This window comes from Argiope bruennichi, chromosome 11 (genome assembly GCF_947563725.1).
Source record: "Argiope bruennichi chromosome 11, qqArgBrue1.1, whole genome shotgun sequence".
NCBI lineage: Eukaryota > Metazoa > Arthropoda > Arachnida > Araneae > Araneidae > Argiope > Argiope bruennichi.
This window is the reverse complement of record NC_079161.1, coordinates 20,881,413-20,904,967: the sequence shown is the minus strand read 5'-3', so window position 1 is coordinate 20,904,967 and position 23,555 is coordinate 20,881,413. Positions and strand designations below refer to the sequence as shown.

At 31.1% G+C, this 23,555-nt stretch overlaps 1 protein-coding gene across 1 annotated transcript in view; it reads right to left on the bottom strand.

Annotated features, from left to right (window-relative positions):
• The window catches only part of LOC129957330 (fatty acid hydroxylase domain-containing protein 2-like), a 58,016-nt gene extending 34,799 nt beyond the window's left edge, over positions 1 to 23,217 (bottom strand). The window contains exon 1 of the mRNA XM_056069601.1: positions 23,101 to 23,217. Within this exon, the coding sequence (XP_055925576.1) occupies positions 23,101 to 23,147 (47 nt within the window). The 5' untranslated portion in view covers positions 23,148 to 23,217. The remainder of the gene's footprint in view (positions 1 to 23,100) is intronic.
• Positions 23,218 to 23,555: the final 338 nt, after the last annotated feature.

The window sequence follows — 23,555 nt, the reverse complement described above, 5'->3', positions numbered from 1 at the left end:
TAAATTCACGCATAAAGTTAATATTTCGTAACTACTGCACTCTAGTACCATTTTAGCTGTTCTGATGACTATGGTTGCGGGTAGATGACGCCACAACAGCTGTTACGAAGGTTGAAGGTTCATCGGCCGAGGTCACCAATGTGGCGGTATGGTATGCGAGAGGATAGAACCTAGGACCTAGTGGTTAGCAGTCCAGTAACTAAACCATTATACCAAAAGGATGGTTCGGTTAGAAGAGTTGTTAACTGGCTTATATGCTATTCACCACACCATGTACCCATTGTCTGCCATAATACCTTTATTAGAGGTTATGTGAGAAAGTTTTGGGGGACCATTTCCTCTCGTTTCTTTTAAAGTAGAAATCGTTTGATTCTAAAAACATTAAAAAAAATGTTGGCTAATGTTTTTTCTAACCTAGTCAAGTTCCGCTTAAAGCCCAATAACATATACAATACGATTGCGTCGTTGCACCATTTTTCAAGTTTCCAATAATTTCTTTGCGAGTGGAAAAGATATCATTTTTCAGTGCAATTTCTCGATATCGCAGTCACATGTTTGTTCAGAACAAATTTCATTCTCTAACAAATCGTGCAATGCTGAGGTTATCTAATCATGGTGAAACATTTTACAAATTTAAAATTATAATTTCCCTAACTGGATTTAATTGCTACTTGAAGTGTACAACTCACTTTTAAGATTATTTCTTCGTGATATTAGGTAATCTAATACCACGAAGAAATAATAAAGGTATCCTATGTGATTTTTAATGGATATAATTTTCATATTCATTGTTTTTCGAACTTGACATAGGAATTAACGCTTATTTTACTTTTTAGATAAATTTACTGGTACTTTCCCATTTCGCCTTGTCAAATCTCGCCAAGCAGACTTCATTGGCGACAATACGCAATAGACACTGCGCCACTATAGCATACTCATAAAAAATGTAACTATATTCTATTTTGCGTCGGTTGTATTATTTTTGGTGACTGTATCCATAGTTCTAGCAAAATGGGAAAGTACCATTTATATTAATCACGTCGTTGTTTTAGATTTTTTAATAAATATTTCCTTCCATTGTTATTTGTATGTTATTAGACTGTCTGTATTAATTAATTAGAATAATTAGAATTTTCATTTCATTGCAGAAAAGATGCAAGATTCTTCGTGTTTTGTAATGAGCAAAGGATTAAATATTTCGCAGCCAACACAGTATGCGTTATAAGAGATAAAAATAAATCGAATTATAATCATATTTAGAAAAGTGAAGTATTTAGTTTTAAAGAGTCCAAAGGTTTGAGAACTAAACATTGCTTTCTAAGGGTTTCTTTTTAAACACTAAAGATTGAATGGGAATCTTGAAGATATGTGATTACTTTTAGAATGCATTTAACTTTAACAACGTTCAGTAAATGTTCAAACTTAGATAACATCTGAAATTTTTAATCCTGAATTTCTTGTATCTTACATCTCTTAAATATTTTGCATTTTATTTTGAAGAATTCGATACTTTCTTAACGAAATTATTTGTTAAGAATATTTTTGATTTGTTGGAGAAAAGTATACATGGAATAAATTTAAATCACCAATTCGTGTTATTAAATAACTAGTTTTAAATCAAATAAAATTCATTTTAAAAGTTTATTTTAGATATTTTATATTCAGTTATACGTATATTTACAGTCCCTGTTGGGGGGAAATAATTGTATTGGAATTTTATACTCATGTTCCTTCTTATTTTGTAAATTCTTATTGTTACTACGCATGCGTCTAAATTGTGACAAGAATTCGAAATCTGGATCTAACGCTGCTGTGTGATGTGGAAAAGGTGGAAAAAGAAATACTTTCACAATTACACACGCACGCACGCAAGCACATGCGCACACACACACACACACACACACACACACACACACACATAGACACCCACCCACCCACACGCACACACCTATATATAAAAATAATCAAAAATACAAACATTATGAAATATCAATTACAATTTATTTCTGATGCACGCGGGAAGCATTAATATAGCTTGGCCTTGATGCTTTTTTTGTAGAAGTTTTTACCTGCTACTGGTATGTGCTTTCCTTTTTGTTTTAATGATTTTTGGTTGTGAGTGTTCTTTTATAGTTTATATTATGTTATTGTAATTTTTGCTTGAATTGGAAGTTATAATTTATTATTTTATTTCTATTAAAAGTGTTTTATCTCTAAGACCTCAATTTCAGGACATTTTCGGGTCACGAGAAGTCAATATTGTTGGACGGAAGTCAGACCCCTCACAGAAAAATATCCCTTATTTGAATCCCTGCTGAGGGTGACTCTTGAGAAAGTCTTCAGGCCGGATTAATTTCTTTTTTGATTCTATTTTTATGCTTTTTGCTTATATACTGTAATATTCTTACTAATTTGGTTATATGTATACAGTGGCTCAAAAAATTGAGAGTACACCTTACTTTTACTTCATAAATCCGACTTTCAATATAAATAACACATTACCGGGAAGTGCAAACATGATTTTATTTTTACACATAACAAATGGTTTAATTTAGAGTAAAAATAAAGAAAAATCAACGAAAAATTTCTAAATTGAAAATTTTCAGAAGCATTTTAAATAAACATACGCAGAATTTTGCCTCAAAAAATTGAGAATACACCAATGAAATTTTTGCAATATCACGCATAGAAACAAAGTGTCACTGTTAAGTTGCATGTCTTTTGTCTCTTATAATGGTCTCTAAACGTCATGGTACCGATTCGACCCATTTTTGGTGGTATCGGAAGATATTTTACCCCATTCTTCTTGCACCACTTGTTTTAAATGGGTTTTGTTTCTAATTTTGTATTTTTGAACCACTTTTTCGAGTATCCCCCACGAATATTCAATGGCATTGATGTCAGGGTACTGTAGTGGTGTGTGTAACTGCTATTTACAATGAAAAATACACCATATTTTGAAATTACGTGTATTCTGTTTGGGGTCGTTGTCTTACTGGAAAATGAAATTTCCATCTAAACCCAAATTTTTAGCACTTTCCTTTAGATTGCTGCGAAGTATATCCAAGTAAATAGTATCATTTATAATGCCATCTATAAAAATTAAATTTCCTACCCCGGATGAAGCCATGTAACCTCAAATCATCACTGACTCACCATCATGTTTAACTGTAGGCCGTAAATTTTTTGCATATAAAGCAGTATTAGGCTTTCTCCATACAGTAAGATGGTTGTCACTGCCAAAAATGTTGAGGTTTCTTCCATTACTAAATATAGATTTCTTCCAAAGGTTATTGGTCTTCAATTGATGAGTTTTTGCAAACTTCAAATGCTTTTTCTGAATTTGCAAGCTGGTGAACGGTTTCTCTCTAACAATGCTACTTTTATATCCAGCTTGTTTAATGGCATTTCGCACAGTTTCAGCACTTGCACTTCTGCCTATGATTTGAAAAGTTTCTGCAACAAGTTGGATGAACCATATGGTTGCAGCAATCTAAAGGAAAGTGTTAAAAATTTGGGTTTAGATGGAAATTCCATTTTCCAGCAGGACAAGGACCCCAAACAGAATGCACGTAACGTCAAAATATGATGTCTTTTTCATTGTAAAAAACAGTTACACATACCACCACAGTACCCTGACATCAATGCCATTGAATATTCGTGGGGGATACTCGAAAAAGTGGTTCAAAAATACAAAATTAGAAACAAAATCTATTTAAAACAAGTGGTGCAAGAAGAATGGGGTAAAATATCTTCAGATACCACCAAAAATGGGTCGAATCGGTACCATGACGTTTAGAGACCATTATAAGAGCCAAAAGACATTCAATTTAATACTAACACTTTGTTTCTATGCGTGATATTGCGAAAATTTCATTGGTGTATTCTCAATTTTTTGAGGCAAAATTCTGCGTATGTTTATTTAAAATGATTCTGAAAATTTTCAATTTAGAAATTTTCCGTTGATTTTTCTTTATTTTTACTCTAAATTAAACCATTTGTTATGTGTAAAAATAAAAACAAATTTGTACTTCCCGTTAATGTGTTATTTATATTGAAAGTCGCATTTGTCAAGTAAACGTAAGGTGTACTCTCAATTTTTTGAGCCACTGTATATAGCTTAGTTTAAAAAAATGTCTGGTTTATTATTTTCCTATTCCTTAATAATTGTTAATATATTTTTCACTGAATAGAAAGATGCCTATGAAAATCAGGAAATAGAGTTAATGAGAACGAAGACAAAATAATTAGCAAACAGAACTAATTACAAGGCTACTGATGAGATTTTATTAGTTACAATTTATTGCCACTTATCGTTACTAGTAATGATTAACTAATTACTAATCACCGGTATTATTTCTTTTCCTAGAAAATTTATTTTGCCCAAATCAGTTATTTTCTAAGCTAGTTAACAATTTTAAATGCTTATAAAATAAAAAAAAATATTTCAGTATTTGTATGAAAGAAATAAAAATCAATACATTATTTTAATATACAATTTTACAATTCTAAATGTTATTTTTAAAAATTATTTTATTTATCTTTTATTACTGAAGTAACGAATTAATTTTTAAAAAAATTTATTGACCTTTCACTTGATTTGTTTATGATTAATTTGCATTTTTTAAAAATTTACTTCTTAATGGTTAATTTATTTTTTTAATTTATTTGTTAATGATTAATTCTTTGACAATTTTAAAATAATTTGGTAATTATTAGTTTTTAAAATTTTCTATAAAATTTTCTGGTAATTAATCTGCGAATTATTTTAATTTATTTTTTTATCCAATAAAGATTCTATAATATGAAATACCCCTAGATTTCAGAATGCCGAACTCTATTCCAATATGCATGTCAAAATCTCTTACATATATTACAATGTGTTAATAGAAAGAAAAAAAATCTAAAATCTTCTATTCTATAAAAAATTAAATAAGTAAATTAAACTAATGAGCATAAGCTGAAAGTCGTTTTGAGTAAATTCAGACTATTTCCAAATTCTTTATAATTTTTTTTTAGATTCTACATAAAGACATTATAATTTACATACAAGCATAAAACTAAAATAAAAAAATAAAAAAAGATATTGTCAAAAAAAATTACATTAGCAGACGATAGATAATGGAAAAATTATACTGTGAAGAAAGCCGACTCCAAAATAAAACTACATTAGCAGACGATATAAATTTCAAAAGCTATACTGTGAAAGCCTTCTCCAAAATAAAAAAGGGATAAATCGCCAATTTGTTGACTACGCATTTTGAGGCTTCAACAATTTGTTGCCTTGAAATCGCCCCAAAAACTAAAACCAAAGCAGCATCATGTTCTCAAATGATAAAAAGGTTAGTAGCCAGAAAAGCCATATGCGGTGTGAACAAGATGGTTGCTAGAGGCAATTAATTCATTGTAAAATCGGTATTATTTGGTCACGCAATGCACTACAAAATATGTACTAATATAATAAGCAGAATTAATGCTAATAAAATTATTAACAGGTTTTCCAAAACTATGGGCTAAAATATCCAATGATAAAAGAAATTAGCTATCAAAATCTGAAAACAGTTTAAAACTTATTTATATGGAATAATTATTAATCCCGCCGTGGTCTTATGATGTATTAAACTTATCTGAATATTTAGTTTTTTTACTGAATATTTAACATTGATTTATGAAATATTTTATATCGCATGAAATAATTTTCAAAGTTACTGCAGCCAATTATGAATGAGTTAAAAATATTGAATAATTTAAAATTAATAATCAAAATGCTAAAAATAGTGTTTTATAAATTATTCAGGATAGTCTATAGTTTCATGAATGTATTGAAATTATTCAATCTAAAATGACATTAAGCATTTAATGACAAATGTTGGATATTTAATGTTACATGAGATAATAAGCAGAGTTGCTACAATGCAGATGAAAGCGCTTAAAATGTTCGATACAAAATCAGAAACTGAAATCTAACATCAGTTTTTTATAAATTATTCGGGACAATCATTAGCTTTATAAATGTGGCAGAATTATCCAATGATCTAAAATGACACTAAATAGTTAACGACGAAAAGAAGATATTTAATATATGGCATGAAATAATAAGCAGAGTTGCACTTAAAATGTTCTATACAAAATCCGCAACTGAAATCTAAAAAAAAATTATAAATTATTCAGGACAATCAGTAGCTTTATGAATGTGGCAGAATTATCCGATGATCTAAAATGACACTGAATAGTTAATGACGAAAATAAGATATTTAATATATCACGTAAAATAATTAATAAAATATTCGATATATTCGCGCTTAAAATATTCGATAGAAAATTAGCAACTGAAATCTAAAACCAATATTTTATAAATTATTCGAGACAATCAGTAGCTTTATGAATGTGTTAAAATTATCCAATGATCTAAAATGACTCTAAATAGTTAACGACGAAAATAAGATATTTAATATATGGCATGAAATCATAAGCAGAGCTGCGCTTAAAATGTTCAATACAAAATCAGCAACTAAAATATTAAAAAAAAAAAATTATAAATTATTTGGGACAATCAGTAGCTTTATGAATGTGGCAGAATTATCCAATGATCTAAAATGACACTAAATAGTTAACGACGAAAATAAGATATTTAATATATCACGTGAAATAATAAGCCGAGTTGCGCTTAAAATGTCCAATACAAAATTCGCACCTCAAATCTTAAAAAAAAAAAAAAAAAAAAAAAATAATAATAAAAAAAAAAATATATATATATATATATATATAAATTATTCAGGACAATCAGTAGCTTTATGAATGTGGTAGAATTATCCGATGATCTAAAATGACACTGAATAGTTAATGACGAAAATAAGATATTTAATATATCAAGTAAAATAATTAATAAGCAGAATAATTAAAAAAATATTCGATATATTCGCGCTTAAAATATTCGATGGAAAATTAGCAACTAAAATCTAAAACCAATTTTTTATAAATTATTTGAGACAATCAGTAGCTTCATAAATGTGGTAAAATTATCCGATGATCTAAAATGACCCAGAATAGTTAACGACGAATATAAGATATTTAATAGGTCACATGAAATAATAAGCAGAGTCACGCTTAAAATGTTCGATACAATATCAGAAGCTGAAAGCAATTTTTTATAAATTATTCCGGACAATCAGTAGCTTTATGAAAGTTGTAAAATTATCCAATAATCTAAAATGACACTGAATAGTTAACGACGAATATAAGATATTTAATATATCACAAGAAATAATAAGCAGGGTTGCGTTTAAAATGTTCGATACAAAATCCGCAACTGAAATCTAAAAAAAATATTTTATAAATTATTCAGAACACCCAAAATCTACAAAAAAATGTTTTAAAATTATTTGACATATTCATTAGATTCATCGTGTCATCAAGCATGCTTTAAAACTATCGAATGATATAAATTTAACTGGCGAAGACTAAAACAGTTTCTGAAAATATCCAGCATACATAAAGAGGTTTTACATAACTGCAAGGGACATATTATAACTATAAAAGAATTAAAATTAACTAATGGAAACTTGACCTTCCATTTTTTAGTTTCTAATTTCCGGAAATATATTTTAAACAAAAAATTTAATTGATGAAATCATTTCACTACAAATTTCTAAATGTTTATACAAACAGCGCAGATACAGAAATTTTCAATAAAAGAATGACATAAAATAACCTCACCTAGCGTATTTCGTAATGGCCATTTCTTTTTCAATTATTGAATTCATCGTAAATCGCAGGCAAAAATATAGATTTCAGCAGGAAATCTTCAAATTCTGGTAGTAAGCAGTGAACTTTAACACATTGTATAAAAAACGATATCTCGTTTTGAGAAGAAAATTTCTCATATATTATTTTAAAACAATTGTTTATCACAGAAATGATTTCAAAAATTCCTTCAGTTTCTATTAGGATGAGTTGAAATATTGACTCGATGTGTTAAATTTTTGTTCGATAAAAGCCTGACCAGGAAGATTTGCTTGAAATAAGCCGAAGCATTATTAAGGAAATTGAATCAGACTGTATTTATTTGATTTCAGTTAAAACTGATAAAAAATTTCCAAATGACAAAATTCCCAAATTTTTAAGTTCAATGTTCAAAGTATTAGCTGGAGGTGTGTCCTTACGTAATAGTTTGAAATGTTTTTAGCGATTATCGCGTCAAGTATCAAAAATTAAAGTCCAAAACTTAAAAAAAAAAAAAAATGTCGGAAGTGTGTCTTTATGCAAGAGGTTGCATTATTTTTAGGAAATATCTCTTCAATGATTCTATTATTAGCAACCAGTTGAGTCAGGCTGCGATAATTTTAAGCATGTTTGTACTATATTTGGAAACCAATTCCTTGATAAGACTGATTAAGTTTCTCAATTCCATTGAAGTGGATGGGAACGGATGATAACCCCTTTGTATACCAACACAGCACAAATTTAGAAAAAAAAAAATGTTTATCATAAATATTATTAAATTTCGTAATCATTTGGGAGCGTTAAGAAAAGGAAGATAATTCAATTTTACATCAAAGAAGAAAATTTGCATTAACTATAATCTTAATATTTTTTAAAACTCTATTAATTCCACATGGTGAGTATGTATGCTGACGTGATACACGTCAATGCCATGCCGAATCCATTACACATCATGAGGGCAGAATTAAAAAAGCTTTTTCCTCATGGGTCCTTCATATATTTACTCAATGCGGAATATTTTGTGTTTAATTTCATAATATATTAAAGATAGTTATTAATTTCGGATTTTCTTCATTTGACCGATTAAGGTGAAAATCTGATATAGATAAATAATTTTGTCTTTTAAAACAACATAATAAATTTCCATTATTGCTAATGATAACTTTGTATTATCCTGTTTACATATAAACTGATAGAAAAATAAATAATCTGCTCGTTAGCACTTTGATCCAAGATTTCACAAAGTTCAAATCATTATTAAATTTAAAATAATGAAGAAAACCAAAGAACTAGTCCTCCAAGTATATTCAGTGTACTGATTTTGCCAATTTTTATTTCATATTGAAGTTTACGATCACTAATGGACGTCTGTTCGTCATCTCACCTCCCCCCCCCCTACCATCCTTTACTAGAGAAATGCCAATAACTCTACTTTATTTACTTTCGCTGTAAAGGAAAATAATGGTGTAATCATGGTATAAAGATCATCATTACATTTAAAATAATTAAGAAAGCAAGAGAATCCTCCAGTTATATACAGTGTACCGTTTTCGCCAATTTTTATTTAATGTGAAAGCTCATGATCATTAATGGTTGCTTACCCCCCCCCCCTGCCTTTCCCATCCTACCATCTTTTTCGTGAGAAATCTCAGTAACTCTACTAGTAAGTCTTAAATTAATATATACAGGGTGCGGCAGAAAATCCCGGACAACAATTTTTAACATAACTTGTTTAAAAATAAATAAATTAACAAAATATAACAAAGAATAATAAGAGCAGATTTTTATAAATAAAAATTTTTTTAATTTGTTTCAAAGTGACAGCCTTTTGCAGTAATGCAGAGGCGCAAACGCTTATTAAAATTTTCAGCAATGGATCGCAAGTCTTTTACCTATAATCTATCCCAGTCCCACCGAAGCCATTGTTTTACAGTGTTCAAATTTTTACGTTGTTTTGTGCAAGACCTAGACTCCAAAATGGACCATACACTGTGATCATGGGATTGGGATTCAGCGTGTGTTGTACCCACTCTCCAGATGATATCACGACCGGAAAATGCGCCTTACACCACTCATCTAGACTCCAAAATGGACCATATACACTGTGATCATGGGATTGGGATTCAGCGTGTGTTGTACCCACTCTCCAGATGATATCACGACCGGAAAATGCGCCTTACACCACTCATCTAGACTCCAAAATGGACCATATACACTGTGATCATGGGATTGGGATTCAGCGAGTGTTGTGCCCACTCCCCATATGACATCACGACCGGAAAATGCGCCTTGTACCACTCTTCTGTTCTTTTAGCCTTGTGAGCTGGCGCGGAGTCTTGTTGAAACTCCCATTTTACATTGTTAGTTTTGGCTCACGGAAATGTAATAATTTCTAGAATGTTCCGCTGGTACACTTTGCGATTTACTTTAACGCCCTCATCCACAAAAACCAGAGGTGTCTTGCCACTTGCGCAAATTACGCGCCATACCATGACCGATTTCGGATGTTGGTGATGTTCAACAATTGCTGAAGCGTTTGGACCATCTACAGACTAGATCCTATAGTTCTAGGATTTATGTGCTTGTTGGACGGTAAAGAGCTTCTCATTAGCGGAAAGGAATCTCTACCAGCGCTGAGTTTGAGCCGCACGCGTTTGTTTTCTTTAGAGAGAAGCTGAACTTTCTGGAACTTGTAAGGCTTTTATCCGAGCTCTGATTTTGACATTCGTTGCACTGATCGGTCACTTATTCCCAGTTCACAAGCCATCTTTCTCATGGAAATCCTCGGATTTCGTTGAACTCGCTTTTTGGTGGCCTCGCGGCTATTGAAAGTGTTCACCGCACGTTTTCGTTCAGTTGTTTCACACAGGTGCGTCAACAATAAAAGTTGGCAGCTTTTATTGTTAAATAAAAGTCGGCAGCTTTTATTGTTAGTGCACCTGTGTGCACAAGAAAATGTATTCAAGTCATTCCATTTCAACCGTCCCCATGGCTTAATCTCATCTCATTTTCCTGTAGCTATTATTTCAAGCTCTAGTTTTCCGTGCATTCATACTTGATGACGTATTCTAAGGAAAATCGCCGAAATCAGATTTACTGGTCTTAAAAATTTCAGTTGATATAGTCCTCGTCACTTGGCCCTCGTTCAAAATCACAGGGAATGATCCATCCAAGTTTTCACGCTTACTCTCTAATAAATTTGTCATGTCATCTAACGCTTTTACATGGCTCTGTCGTACAATAGTTACAAAATAATAACTCTTCTCGCGAATTTAGCCTTTTTATCGAATCTCTCGAGTAATCCTTGGCGAATTTTTTTGGCGATTCCTCTCTGATATGCGGTTAATAGTATCCAAAAATTGTATTTGTGTTTTATATAAATTTTTTACCTGAAGATTGAAACAAAAATTTTACACACAGCTACATTGATAGTCATAAAATCACATACCGAATTTCATACATTTAAGTTGTGACGTCATAACGCTTGGCGTGATAATATGGTTCGTCTTTCCGCCGACTCACTGGTCGGGGAGTATTGTGGTGGTAGCTTCATAACATAGTTAACATCCTCCGGATACGAGTGGTCACTTTTGTCTAGTGGTTATGCTACATGGCTACGGAGCGTAACGTCGCGGGGTCTGTCCTCGGGAATGCCATCTCCACAAATTAATTCCGTTTTAGAGTTATGACGTTTATATGTTTTTAACACACAGACAGACAGGCAATCAACCCTTAAATGGATCTGGCTAAAAATTTCATAAGTGTCCACATAATAGATGTTAAATCAGTGCATTCTCTGATTACCTCTTTTCGTTTTTGTAATTATCGTGTTAACTCATATTCAAACGGCTGGACAGACGGACTTTCTCTGACGAATTTACTCAAAATTTAATAGAAATCGCCGAATTTGGTGTAAACACCGTATACCAAATTTCAACCATCGAACTCAAAGCCTTTTTGAGTTATCTCTATCATAGACAGATAGACAAAAGGATTTGAATTTTTTATGATTACTATACATTCTTTATACTACGCGTACATACGTTCTTTGTACTACGTCACTACGTACACAAGAAAGTAAAAATGAGGTCAGTCCCAAAATGGCCATTGTTTCCTTTCGAGACAGGACATACATTTAACTAGATTATTCCCTCTCTTGCAATACAATTCAGTAAAAGAACTTACGATTTTGCGGACGATTTGAAAGGAACTTACGGAATGCGTCATTAACACATTGCGTACGGCCCTCTGCGGGCTAAACGCGATCCCAGGGCCCACACATTTTTGAACGCTCTAGAAGCATGCTTGGCAAACAATAGGATGCATATATGCACATTTTTAATTTGCATTTGGTATTATATTTACATTAGGTATTCTTAAATAATACATGTATTTTATACGTGTCTTTATTATAAAAGATTTTTTATATTTTATATATTATTTTTTTCACAGACTTGAATAATGCTTTGGAGTGTGATATTTTGTAAAGCATATTCCCTTGTGCAATGGTGTTCGGCTCGATTTGCAGCAGTATCTTGCTTTAAGACATGAAGGACCGTTAACGAGTTTTCTCGTGTTTCGCGTCACATCTGTTACAGACCTACCACGAGTTTTCTCGTGTTGCGTTTCTCGTCTTTTATTGGTTCATAAATAACAAAGTTGTTATGATTTTAGACCGTACAAGTTTGCCCAAAAACGTGTTGTCCCAGGCGTATGTCTTACAGATTTCTGTGTTGTCATTAATGTGTTGTGGTTAGTTATGCATCGATTTAGCCGGGGGAAAAAACATGAAAACGAGTTATCTCGAGATTCGACCACAACATTTGGTCTGCTAAAAACGAGAAATCTCGTGATCCGTACGGAATGTGTTAATAGCAGTCTAAAAAATCGCATATATTTTTTGACTGCTTTTCCAAAGAACTGAAACCAAAAGTCGACACCTAGTTGCAAATATAGTATTGTTCCAAACTTGTAAAGTTGCTTCACAACACAGTTAGTTCAATCACTGGAAAGTCTGTTTTACGATGAGCTCTGTTGGGTGCTGATCGGGTGCCTCTTCAGTGATCTCAGACTTTAGTGACAAACTTGGGGACCATTTGGCGACTTTGGCTACAAAATAGATATTACTAGAAACTTCCAGAATTTTAGCAGTTGAACTAATAGGAACCAAGATATGACTGATTGGTCCAGAACCTTCTCTGCCCGCCTCCAGGAACTATAAAAAGCCGGCAATCTCAAGATGCGGTTAGTCATAGTCGTGAAGCGAGTCGTGTAAAGGACGGCGGAATAGGTGGATCAGTCCCTCGAAGCGTAAGAGTTGTGTGAAGCTCAAACGTTTGCTGAATTGAGCTTTTACATGCATGCAGTGCATGCCCTTGAATGATTTGGATCCATATTTGATACAGATCTGAAATTTAAATGCTAAATCTGTGAAACACATTTTATGAATTAAATTTATTTTGTTTTGCAGTTATTATGTTCACTTGCCGGATAGACAGAGTGCCTCTCGATTTTCTTCAAAATTTTACAGAAATCTACAAATTTAACGTGAAGTCCGCATGCAAAATTTCATTTGTTTAGCTCCAATTCGTTTTTGGATTACCCTGTAACCAGACAGCGGGGCATAATTACAACAATCGGATTCAGAGATGTCTAAAATGTAAAAATTCGTCAACATTTTGAGTTCGAATTTTTTTAGCAATTACCATACTTTCCAATTGTATGCTTTGCATACAAGAAAGAAGAAAATATATCAGTGTGAACATTTATTAAACTACTTGTACACGTAGTATAGAGAAAGTAATGCAATTCTCAAAAATTCGAATTCGGGATTGTGATGAATTTCCAAGTTTTAGATTTCACTGAGTTCAAAAAACACATTTAAGAAAATTCCTGTCTGTCTGTAACAAAGAAACCAAAAAAAAAAAAAAAAAAAAAAAAAAACGTTTTCGTCTAGACGTATGAAATTTGGTATGCGGTATTTATATCAAATTTGTAAATTTCCATCAAATTTTGAGCAAAAACCTCTCAGAGGAAGTCTGTCTGTCCGGCTATTTGAATATAATTTAACCACCTAAAGGGCTATTTTTTTCTAGTCATATTATGTTAGAATATTTTTAGGCTTGAAATTAGAATAAGAAAAGGGATTCATATAGCTTATTAGATAAATTTAATTTGATTCATTAATTAATTTGGTTAATTAATAATTAAGTAACAAATCAAGGCACGTCATTTTGTGTAAACTAAAGAACTAAAGCCTCTAAGTTTCTGTCTTTCTAAAAATAGTTGTCAGAACTGATGCCAACCTACATAATTTCATACAAAGATTGATAAATTTGGTGGGAAGCATACTTCCCACGGCCCTAGAAAGGGTTAACAAAATAACTACAAGACGAAGAGAGCTAAATAAATTAAATTCGGTACACAGAATTAACATCTATATTGTAGACATATATAAAATTTTGGGCCAAATCCAGCAAGGGATTGATTGTCTGTCGGTCTGAACTTTCAGAAACATGCAAACACGATAATTCAAAAATGCAGTGACTTAAATATATAAAATTTGGTATAGGATTTTGTGACTGCAAGTGTAGTTTTGTGCCAAATTTCTGTTCCAATCGGTTTGGAAAAACTCATATAAAACACAAATTCGATTTTTAGATACTATTAACCGCATGTCAGAGATTAATCACCAAATAATTCGCCAAGGATTGCAGGATAGATTCAGTAAAAATACAAAATTCACGCCAGAAAATATTTCGTAACTATTGCACTCCAATACCAATCAAGGCGTTCTCTGGGAAAATACCTTTATTAGAGAGAATGCGAGAAAGTTTTGCGGAGACCAATCCCACTGGTTAATTTCTTTCTGTTACATTTGAATAATTTCCCTTTAGACCGGAAAACGACAAAAGGTAATTCACTAAAAGAAACAATAAGTAGAAATTCATTGATTAAGAGTAAGGATATACTTATTGTTTTTAAATTGTGTCTCTATTATTTTATGTTAATAGAAATAGCAAACCTCCGTCACGCAGTATCCAGCGTGAACTGAAAACATTAGTTAAGCGTGAGATACGATGCACGTTTTATGGCATGGATTATATAACAAGTGCACAGTTCAAACTCAATAATCTCTACTGTATCGACCTAGATCTTCATCTAAAATGAGAAATTCTAATTGCTTTCGACGACAATGGTTCGCCAATCATTTTTATATTTTAAACAATTGTCGGAATCCATGAACACTTATTCCCTGGGGAATATATCACACCGATTTCGCCAATTTGTATTTCATATGAAATTTATACTGCCAGTGCCAAAAATGTACAAATGCCGAAAAATTTAAGAATTTCTGTTACCTGAATGAAAACATGTGTGGTTGTTGTTGTTTCTTATGTCACTTGCCGTGGACAAGCCCACTGTTACGACGACAGCTTTTTTAAGCCGGTGGGGGAGCGTTTCTTGCTTTTATAGTAGCGCCAATTTGGTCCAAGAGTACGACTTTGCTACTCACACATCACTCATTCGCTTACGCAACCCCTTTTTACAGGAGGGCACATTCACACATCTCACAGATAGAACAACGGAAGAACAACCATGCCCAAAAAGGTATTCGAACACAAGACGCCCAGTTCACGGGGAAGACTCGCTACCCCTATGCCAGGACGCTGGCATGAAAACGTGTTTATAAGGTAAATAGATCAGTATGCTTATTGGCGATATTTCATAATATAACTGTCACGTCGAAAATGTTTTGTTTATAGATACATAAAAAGGGCAAAGAAATAAAAAGTGAACCTAGAAAAAGATATGACAACTTTTAATATATCAGATAGTATAATAAAATAGAGCAGAAGAGCTTAAAAATACAACGACTTGAACTCCTAGCAACTTTCTGACATACCTTTCTGACATTCTTTGAAATATAGTTAAAATATTTATTTAAAAATTCATTAAAAATAGAAATTAAATTTTAAGGTTAAAACATTGGTATCATTTAAAAGATAAATTTTTGATCTTTAACTTCATGTAAAAATCTTTTTTGTGCGGTAATATTTTCGGAAGTTATAGCAGAAACACGCCAAAATTTTGCTTAATTTTTAAATAAATAAAATTCTAATTAAAAATTCGAAAAAATAACCCCCAGGTGCACATTCCCGGCCTCCAAGGTATACACGTGCCAAATTTGGTAGCTGTAGGTTGAATGGTCTGGCCTGTAGAGCGCCAACACACACACATACACTCACACACACACACACACACATACACTCACACACACACACACACACACACACATTGAGCTTTATTATAAGTATAGATATAGATATATGTCAGATCTTTAAATTGTTTACTTAAGTTCTATATTTTACCAATAGATGGCGCCAGCAGTAAATGGAATATTTCGAAAGTCAAGTCACAAGCAATTAAAAAGGATTTGTATAGAATAGTGCATCATCAAATGCGAATATCTGAAAGTGAAGGTTACTCTCATGAAGTGGAGCAGCGACTTCACACTTTCCAGTGAAGTCACCGCTCCGATAAATTTCAGTGATATGCAATTCAACGATACGATAATTCCAATAACCGGTTCGTTGACTTTTCAATCCATTCACAGATTTCTCCTTTTCTGTTTTGTTTAGAGATGCATAATCCACGACTTTTTGAATAACAAATAATTTTGAGATTGTTATTTTTAAATATTTGTTCCAAATATCTGTTATTTCAGTCATATTATAAAGTAAAAATTATTACTTAATATTAAACATAAAATTTATTCATTGTAATTAATACTTAATTTACTAATTTAAGTAACGTGTGATTGAATTAATTTATCTATTTCAGCTTACTTCTTAAATTTGATTTTTTTTCAAAACTATTTATTTAATTTCTTTATTGGAGTAAACCATTTTCTGAAAAATTTGAATTAAATAGATACGTCATTTCTTTAAATTGTTGACTTCAGTTCTATATTCTACCAATAGATGGCGCCAGCAGTAAACGGAATATATGCAAAGTCATGTCACAAGCAATTAAAAAGGATTTGTGTGGAATAGTGCATCATCAAATGCGAATATCAGAAAGTCAAGGTTACTCTTAGGAAGTGGAGCGGCGACTCCACACTTCCCAGTGAATTCACCGCTCCGATAAATTTCAGTGATATGCAATTCAAAGATATGATAATTCCAATAACCGGTCCGTTTATTTTTCAATCCATTCACAGATTTCTCCTTTTCTATTTTGTTCGAGAGTTTCCATTGGACAAATCGTAGCGATTGTTACTTTCCAGTGAAGTCACCGCTCCGGTAAATTTCAGTGATATCGTATCGATTGTTATTTTCTATCGTGATCCAAAACCTGTAATCGAAATATCAACCATTAAGATCGTATCAAGGATTTGAACCCCACCCCTTTTTGAAAAGTATTGATCACTGGTATTTGTGACTTTTTGATATTGGTTACGTAATAACCGCTCGTAAAATATTCATCATCCCTAACCTCTTCTGCTGGTTCTCAAACTATTTAACTGAAAAAAATTCTTTGACACAGACTTTCCACCTATTCTAACATGTTAACTATCCAAACTTGAGATATGTTACCAAACGATGATTAACAAATTTAGTCCGATTTTATGTTAATTTTAATCCATTTAAACATTTTAGACATACAAATCTCGAATCTATCTTACAGAACGCTGTAACACAAATACACGCATAAAAAATTTCCCTTTATATTCTTATGTACAATGTGAGGACGTAGTTCATCTAGTGAATTGTTACATAAAAATCATTATTCTTTTACTCGTAAGAAATCTTAATTTTAACTTTAATCGTGTTGCAAATAAATAAAATAATGGAATCATTTTCCTTTCCAAAGAAAATCAGTCACAAGAGATAATAAAATCGTTAATGTTAAATTTAAATTCACGGTTTTTTCCTAAAGGAAAAATAAAAAACAACTACTTACCATCCATACAAATCCAGTCTAAAGGAAAAATACAAACCCATTATTTAAAAGCAGCTTTTCGCCGGCGCATTAATTACTGGTGACTGTAACGGAGTTCCAATGCAAATAAATCTCTTGTGCATAATTTGATATTGTTACGAATCTGTAATGTTGCTTCCCAGCATAGTTGGTTCCACTATCGGAAAAAATGTTTTACAGTCATCGGTATTGGACGGAGTCCGGTGTCGCGTCGGAGGTTCCCGGAGCTTGGCGACCATTTGGCGACTTTCCGACGAATTTGGCGACTTTGGCGCCAAAATAGATTATACCCGAAACATCGAGAATTTTCCCGACCCGTCCAGTAGGAACGGAGATACGCCTCGAACGTTCCTGATTGGTTGAGAGGCGTCTAGCCCCGCCTCCTGAGACCTATAAAAGGAAGCGGCCGCAATTGCTGGGGCAGAGTAGTCGGAATCGGCAGAAAGAACTGGCCTTCCAGAGATTAGCGGAGCAGCGACGGAGTCAAGTGAGTGCTGAATTAAGTTGTGTGCTACGGTCTTCATTAGAGTCTGTTGTGTGCTGTTGTCTGCACGTCTCGGCTGAAGATAATTGTGTGCTGTATATAGTTGTCGTCTTTGTGTTGCCCTGTGTGTCTTCGTGTAAATAAGCGTCGTTGTTTCATTTTCTACTGCCGCCTGCTGATTGAGTGTTCTCCACACCGTATAACTCCCACTATCCAAACGAACCCAGAAATTTTGTAACAATATTAATTGTTTCCTCAACAGTATATCAACTTCATATTGTTGCAGATATTTAAGATATATTATTACAATGAGCAACCTTGCACTTATTCTGGACATTGTAAACAAGAATGTCATTATAATGGCATGTCATTAATTCACATGACTCAATTGTTCTCGCCACATAAATCTAATTTTCACTATTTATCTGCCAATTTCACTTCCATGTTAATCAGACAAAATTTAGGATAAATTTCCACAAAATGACTGGGTATGCTATTGTATGTAACGGATTTTGAGTACAGAAATATGTTGGTAGGATTAAAACCTACTCGATAAAAACAATTAATAAAATAGCAATAATAATAATTCATCTTAAAGGATATATTTCTTAATACATTTAATATCGGATGGTTTCATTTACAAATTTCATGAAATTATTTCCCGTATTAAAAGGATAAATAAAACTTAGCATAGTTTACCTAAGAATATGAAAAAATAAACAGAATCTCGATTCCTTAACCTGTACTTCATTGTAACAAGAAGAAAATTTGTTACAAATTCTATATAAAAACCAGCCGCATTTGGCTCTTAGTTTATTTGGTAAGAATAAATTTAAGAATCTCAAATTTATATATACAGGGTGTCTCAAAAACCTTGATCGCGGCTTTTACTCCTTAAATATTGATCATAGACATATACTGTAAATTACAAAGTTTCATAAAATAAAGGTGTAAAATGTTATGAAATCGATTAAAATTTTCAGGGTATTAAACTTTTAAAAAATACAAAATTTAAATTTTTATATGGACCCCGTACGAAAAAATTCCTAATGAGTAAAATGTGCCCATCCTCTAATAATGTCATGTAAAAAATTTCAGCAATTTATCACAAAAAGTCTCAAAGATATGAAACTACATAAATGTTGACTTAAACCACTTTTCGATGCCTGGATATGAGTTCGCAAAGAGGAAAAATCATGTCGGATGTTCGTGTTTTTGGGGTCGTACACAAATTAACAAAGAAAGTAATGATTAAATAAATAAAGAATAATTTTGCTATTTATTGGTTCAAAAGTATTAAAAATTTTAGAAATTATAACTTAAAGGAAAGATTACATAAGTGTTTTCACAAGTTCGCTGATTGTGATATTTTTAAGTTATATTCTATAATTCATGATATAAAATTTTAAAGTATTTTTCAGGAAGTATAGATTTTAAAATTTGAATTTAAAACTAAAGATATGAAGCATATTTTATCTTCTTATGATGCATTCCTGCGTCGCGTCATCTGCACTGAAGCTGAAAACATTTGCATTTTAATTTGTGATTGACCCTTCACCAACTTTGTTTTAACATATCTTTGAGAGTTTTCACGGTACAATTCTGAAATTTTGTACATGAACTTATTAGAGGATGGAGCATATTTTATTCATTGGGATATTTTTTCGTATGGGGTCCGTATAAAAATTTAAATTTTGTAATTTTTAAAGTTTAATCCTCTGAAAATTTTAATCGATTTCATAACATTTTGCACCTTTTTTTTACGCAACTTTGTAATTCATAGTATATGTCTGTCATCAATATTTAAGCAATAAAAGACGCGGTCAAGGTTTTTGAGACACCCTGTCTATGTAATGATATTTTAAATTCGAATTTAAATCTTAATTAATTTTCTAATTTTTAGATTTATTTAGCCCATATTAACTTCATTCTAAAATATTCTCTTTTTTTTATGCAATTTCAACTTTTTCATTTAATTAATGCTACATGCGCTTTGGACAACGGTAAAAACAGCGCTTCCCACGCTCCGAGTGAAGGGATGAAAGTCCTTAATGCTTTGCAACATTCTTTTAGAGAAGCCTAAAATTCCCTTACTTAAATCGACTCGTGTCATAAAATCCCTATCAGAAACTCATAGCATAAAATCACTGAAGAAAAATATGTCGGTCTCTCTTTCGCTCTTTTTCTCCTCACCTGTGTCGTGGACTGATGTATCCCGTCGGTATTGTTGGCAATTATAAAAGAAAAATATTTTTTAAAATTTTGACAAATTTAAGAAAAATTTATACGACTTTTAAATTCGAATAATTAAAAAGGCAATATTTTAAAAATTTTAAATGGTGTAAAATTTATTGTTGTGAAATAATAATTTTAGAAGTTATTGCAAAAAAGCGGAAAAACATCAAAATTCACCTTAATTTTTAATTAATTAACATTTAAATTAAAATTTAAAAAAATTCTTCTTTGAGATGCATTTATTTTTCCTTTCAAGTTGTATATATATATATATATATAAGTTGGCAAAATAAGAACCATATCACTAATTCGTTTCGAAATGCCTTTACAGAATGCCTAAACATGTTTAAGTAAAACAGAAAAAGATTAATATCTCAAGAAATTTTATGTATTGTCTTATGACAAAATAAGAACCACATCACTAATTCGTTTTGAATATCGCAAAATTAAATGCAATTCAAAATAAAAATTAGGTCCTTTTTTTATGCAATAATTAGAGTCGTATTTTATTTCAATTTTTAATAAGAGAGATATAGTCTTATATTACTTAAATTTTGCTTTAGATATTTTGAATAAAGATTTTTAATGGTTCTGTATTATTTTTATTTTAAGTAATATTCGTACTTCTATAGAATGAATGGTTTTTAAATATAAAGTTATTCATACCTTGCTTAAATACCATTTGTTATTTTTCAGGCTGTTCAGTAATGCATACAGTGCGCCAAGAAATGATATTACATCTTTAAATAATTCTCATATTTCATATTAAATTACAGTATTTTGCATAAATATCCTTGGCCAAATTTTATCTCCAAACATCAGTGAAATGCTTTTCATAGAAAGAATACCTCCCAAAGCAACTGCCTCAGAATATGAAGTTATTACATATAATGTCTAGTGAAAGTATATAATTCCAATATTTCGCCATATTCTTCAATATTTTGATTATTTTTAATGTTTTGAATGATTTGTTATTTTAAAGAATAACTTAGAATTACATGCAATACCTGGGAAAACATATAACATATTCAAATGATTATCATATTTCGTATTTAATTCCGATATTTTGCTTAAATAACATTTCCTATTCTATAGAATATTTAAGCATACAATGTCTAAGAAAAGCATGCAATGTACTCAAACAATTCTTATATTTTATCTAAATAGCAATTGCCATTATATAGAATATCCAGGCTTATAATGTCCAGAAATAGCATACAATATATTCAAATAATCCTTATATTCTATACTCAATTTCAATATTTTGCTTAAATAACATTTACTATTTTGTAGAATATCTAGTCGTATAATGTCCAGGAAAAGCATACAATGTACTCAAACAATTCTTATATTTTATCTAAAAAGCAATTGCCATTATATAGAATATCTTGGCTTATAATGTCCAGAAATAGCATACAATATATTCAAATAATTCTTATATTTTATCTAAATAGCAATTGCCATATATAGAATATCTAGGCTTATAATATCTTGGAAAAGAATACAATGCATTCAAGTAATTCTTATATTTTATACTCATTTTCAATATTTTGCTGAAATAACATTTACTATTCTGTGGAATATCTAGGCGTAAAATGTCCAGGAAAAGCATCCAATGTACTCAAACAATTCTTATATTTTATCTAAATAGCAATTGCCATTATATAGAATATCTAGGCTTATAATGTCTAGGAAAAGCATACAATGTACTCAAACAATTCTCATATTTTATCTAAATAGCAGTTGCCATTATATAGAATATCTAGGCCTATAATGTCCAGGAAAAGCATACAATGTACTCAAACAATTCTTATATTTCATCTAAATAGTAATTGCCATTATATATAATATCTAGACTTATAATGTCCAGTAAAAGCATACAATGTACTCAAACAATTCTTATATTTTATCTAAATAGCAATTGCCATTATATAGAATATCTAGGCTTATAATGTCTAGGAAAAGCATACAATGTACTCAAACAATTCTCATATTTTATCTAAATAGCAGTTGCCATTATATAGAATATCTAGGCCTATAATGTCCAGGAAAAGCATACAATGTACTGAAACAATTTTTATATTTTATCTAAATAGCAATTGCCAGATATAGAATATCTAGGCTTATAATGTCCAGGAAAAGCATACAATGTACTCAAACAATTCTTATATTTTATCTAAATAGTAATTGCCATTATATATAATATCTAGACTTATAATGTCCAGTAAAAGCATACAATGTACTCAAACAATTCTTATATTTTATCTAAAAAGCAATTGCCATTATATAGAATATCTAGGCTTATAATGTCCAGGAAAAGCATAGAATGTACTCAAATAATTCTTATATTTTATACTCAGTTTCCATATTTTGCTGAAATAGCAATTGGCATTTTATAGAATATCCAGACATATAAAGTTTAAGAAAAGCATACAATGTATTCATACAGTTCTTATATTTTATATACTCAGTTCAAAAATTTTATCTAAATACTATTTGCAATTCCATAGAATACTAGGTTCTGCGTATAATGTCTAGAAAAAACATATGATATATTCAAATAGTTCTCAAATTTCATAATTTATCTAAAAATACCATGACGTTTTATGGATTGGGATTTTTTTTACATATACAATTACAATTTTGTCAAATAAAATTGTATTATATTTACTTACCTATTATATCTGTTAACAATATATATATTTTCCAGTGATGTATTCATTGCAATTTTAGAGAGAAGTATGGGAAATTTACTTTAGAGGAATTCGTGCATTCTCATTGAAATACTTCTCGTAAATAGAAACGCTTTGCAAAACGAAGAAACGCTATCCTTTATTTGAAAAATAAATAAATAAAATAAAAATGTCGATTCGTCATTTTTCTATCGTCACTTATTCATCTGAGGAAATAATTAATTTTATTTCAAATCAATATTCACACAATAATAAAAGCACAAGAAGCATGTCATTATGATAAACAATAAAGAAAAGTACAAAAAAGTATTTACAGCCATTATAAATGGAGGAAGTTATTATAAAATAATCTTGTAGGAAGTTATAAGCAAAAACTCTCGAAGGAAGAGTTGGAGATGATCCTTAAAAAATTTAGATTATAATTGATAATAAATGCA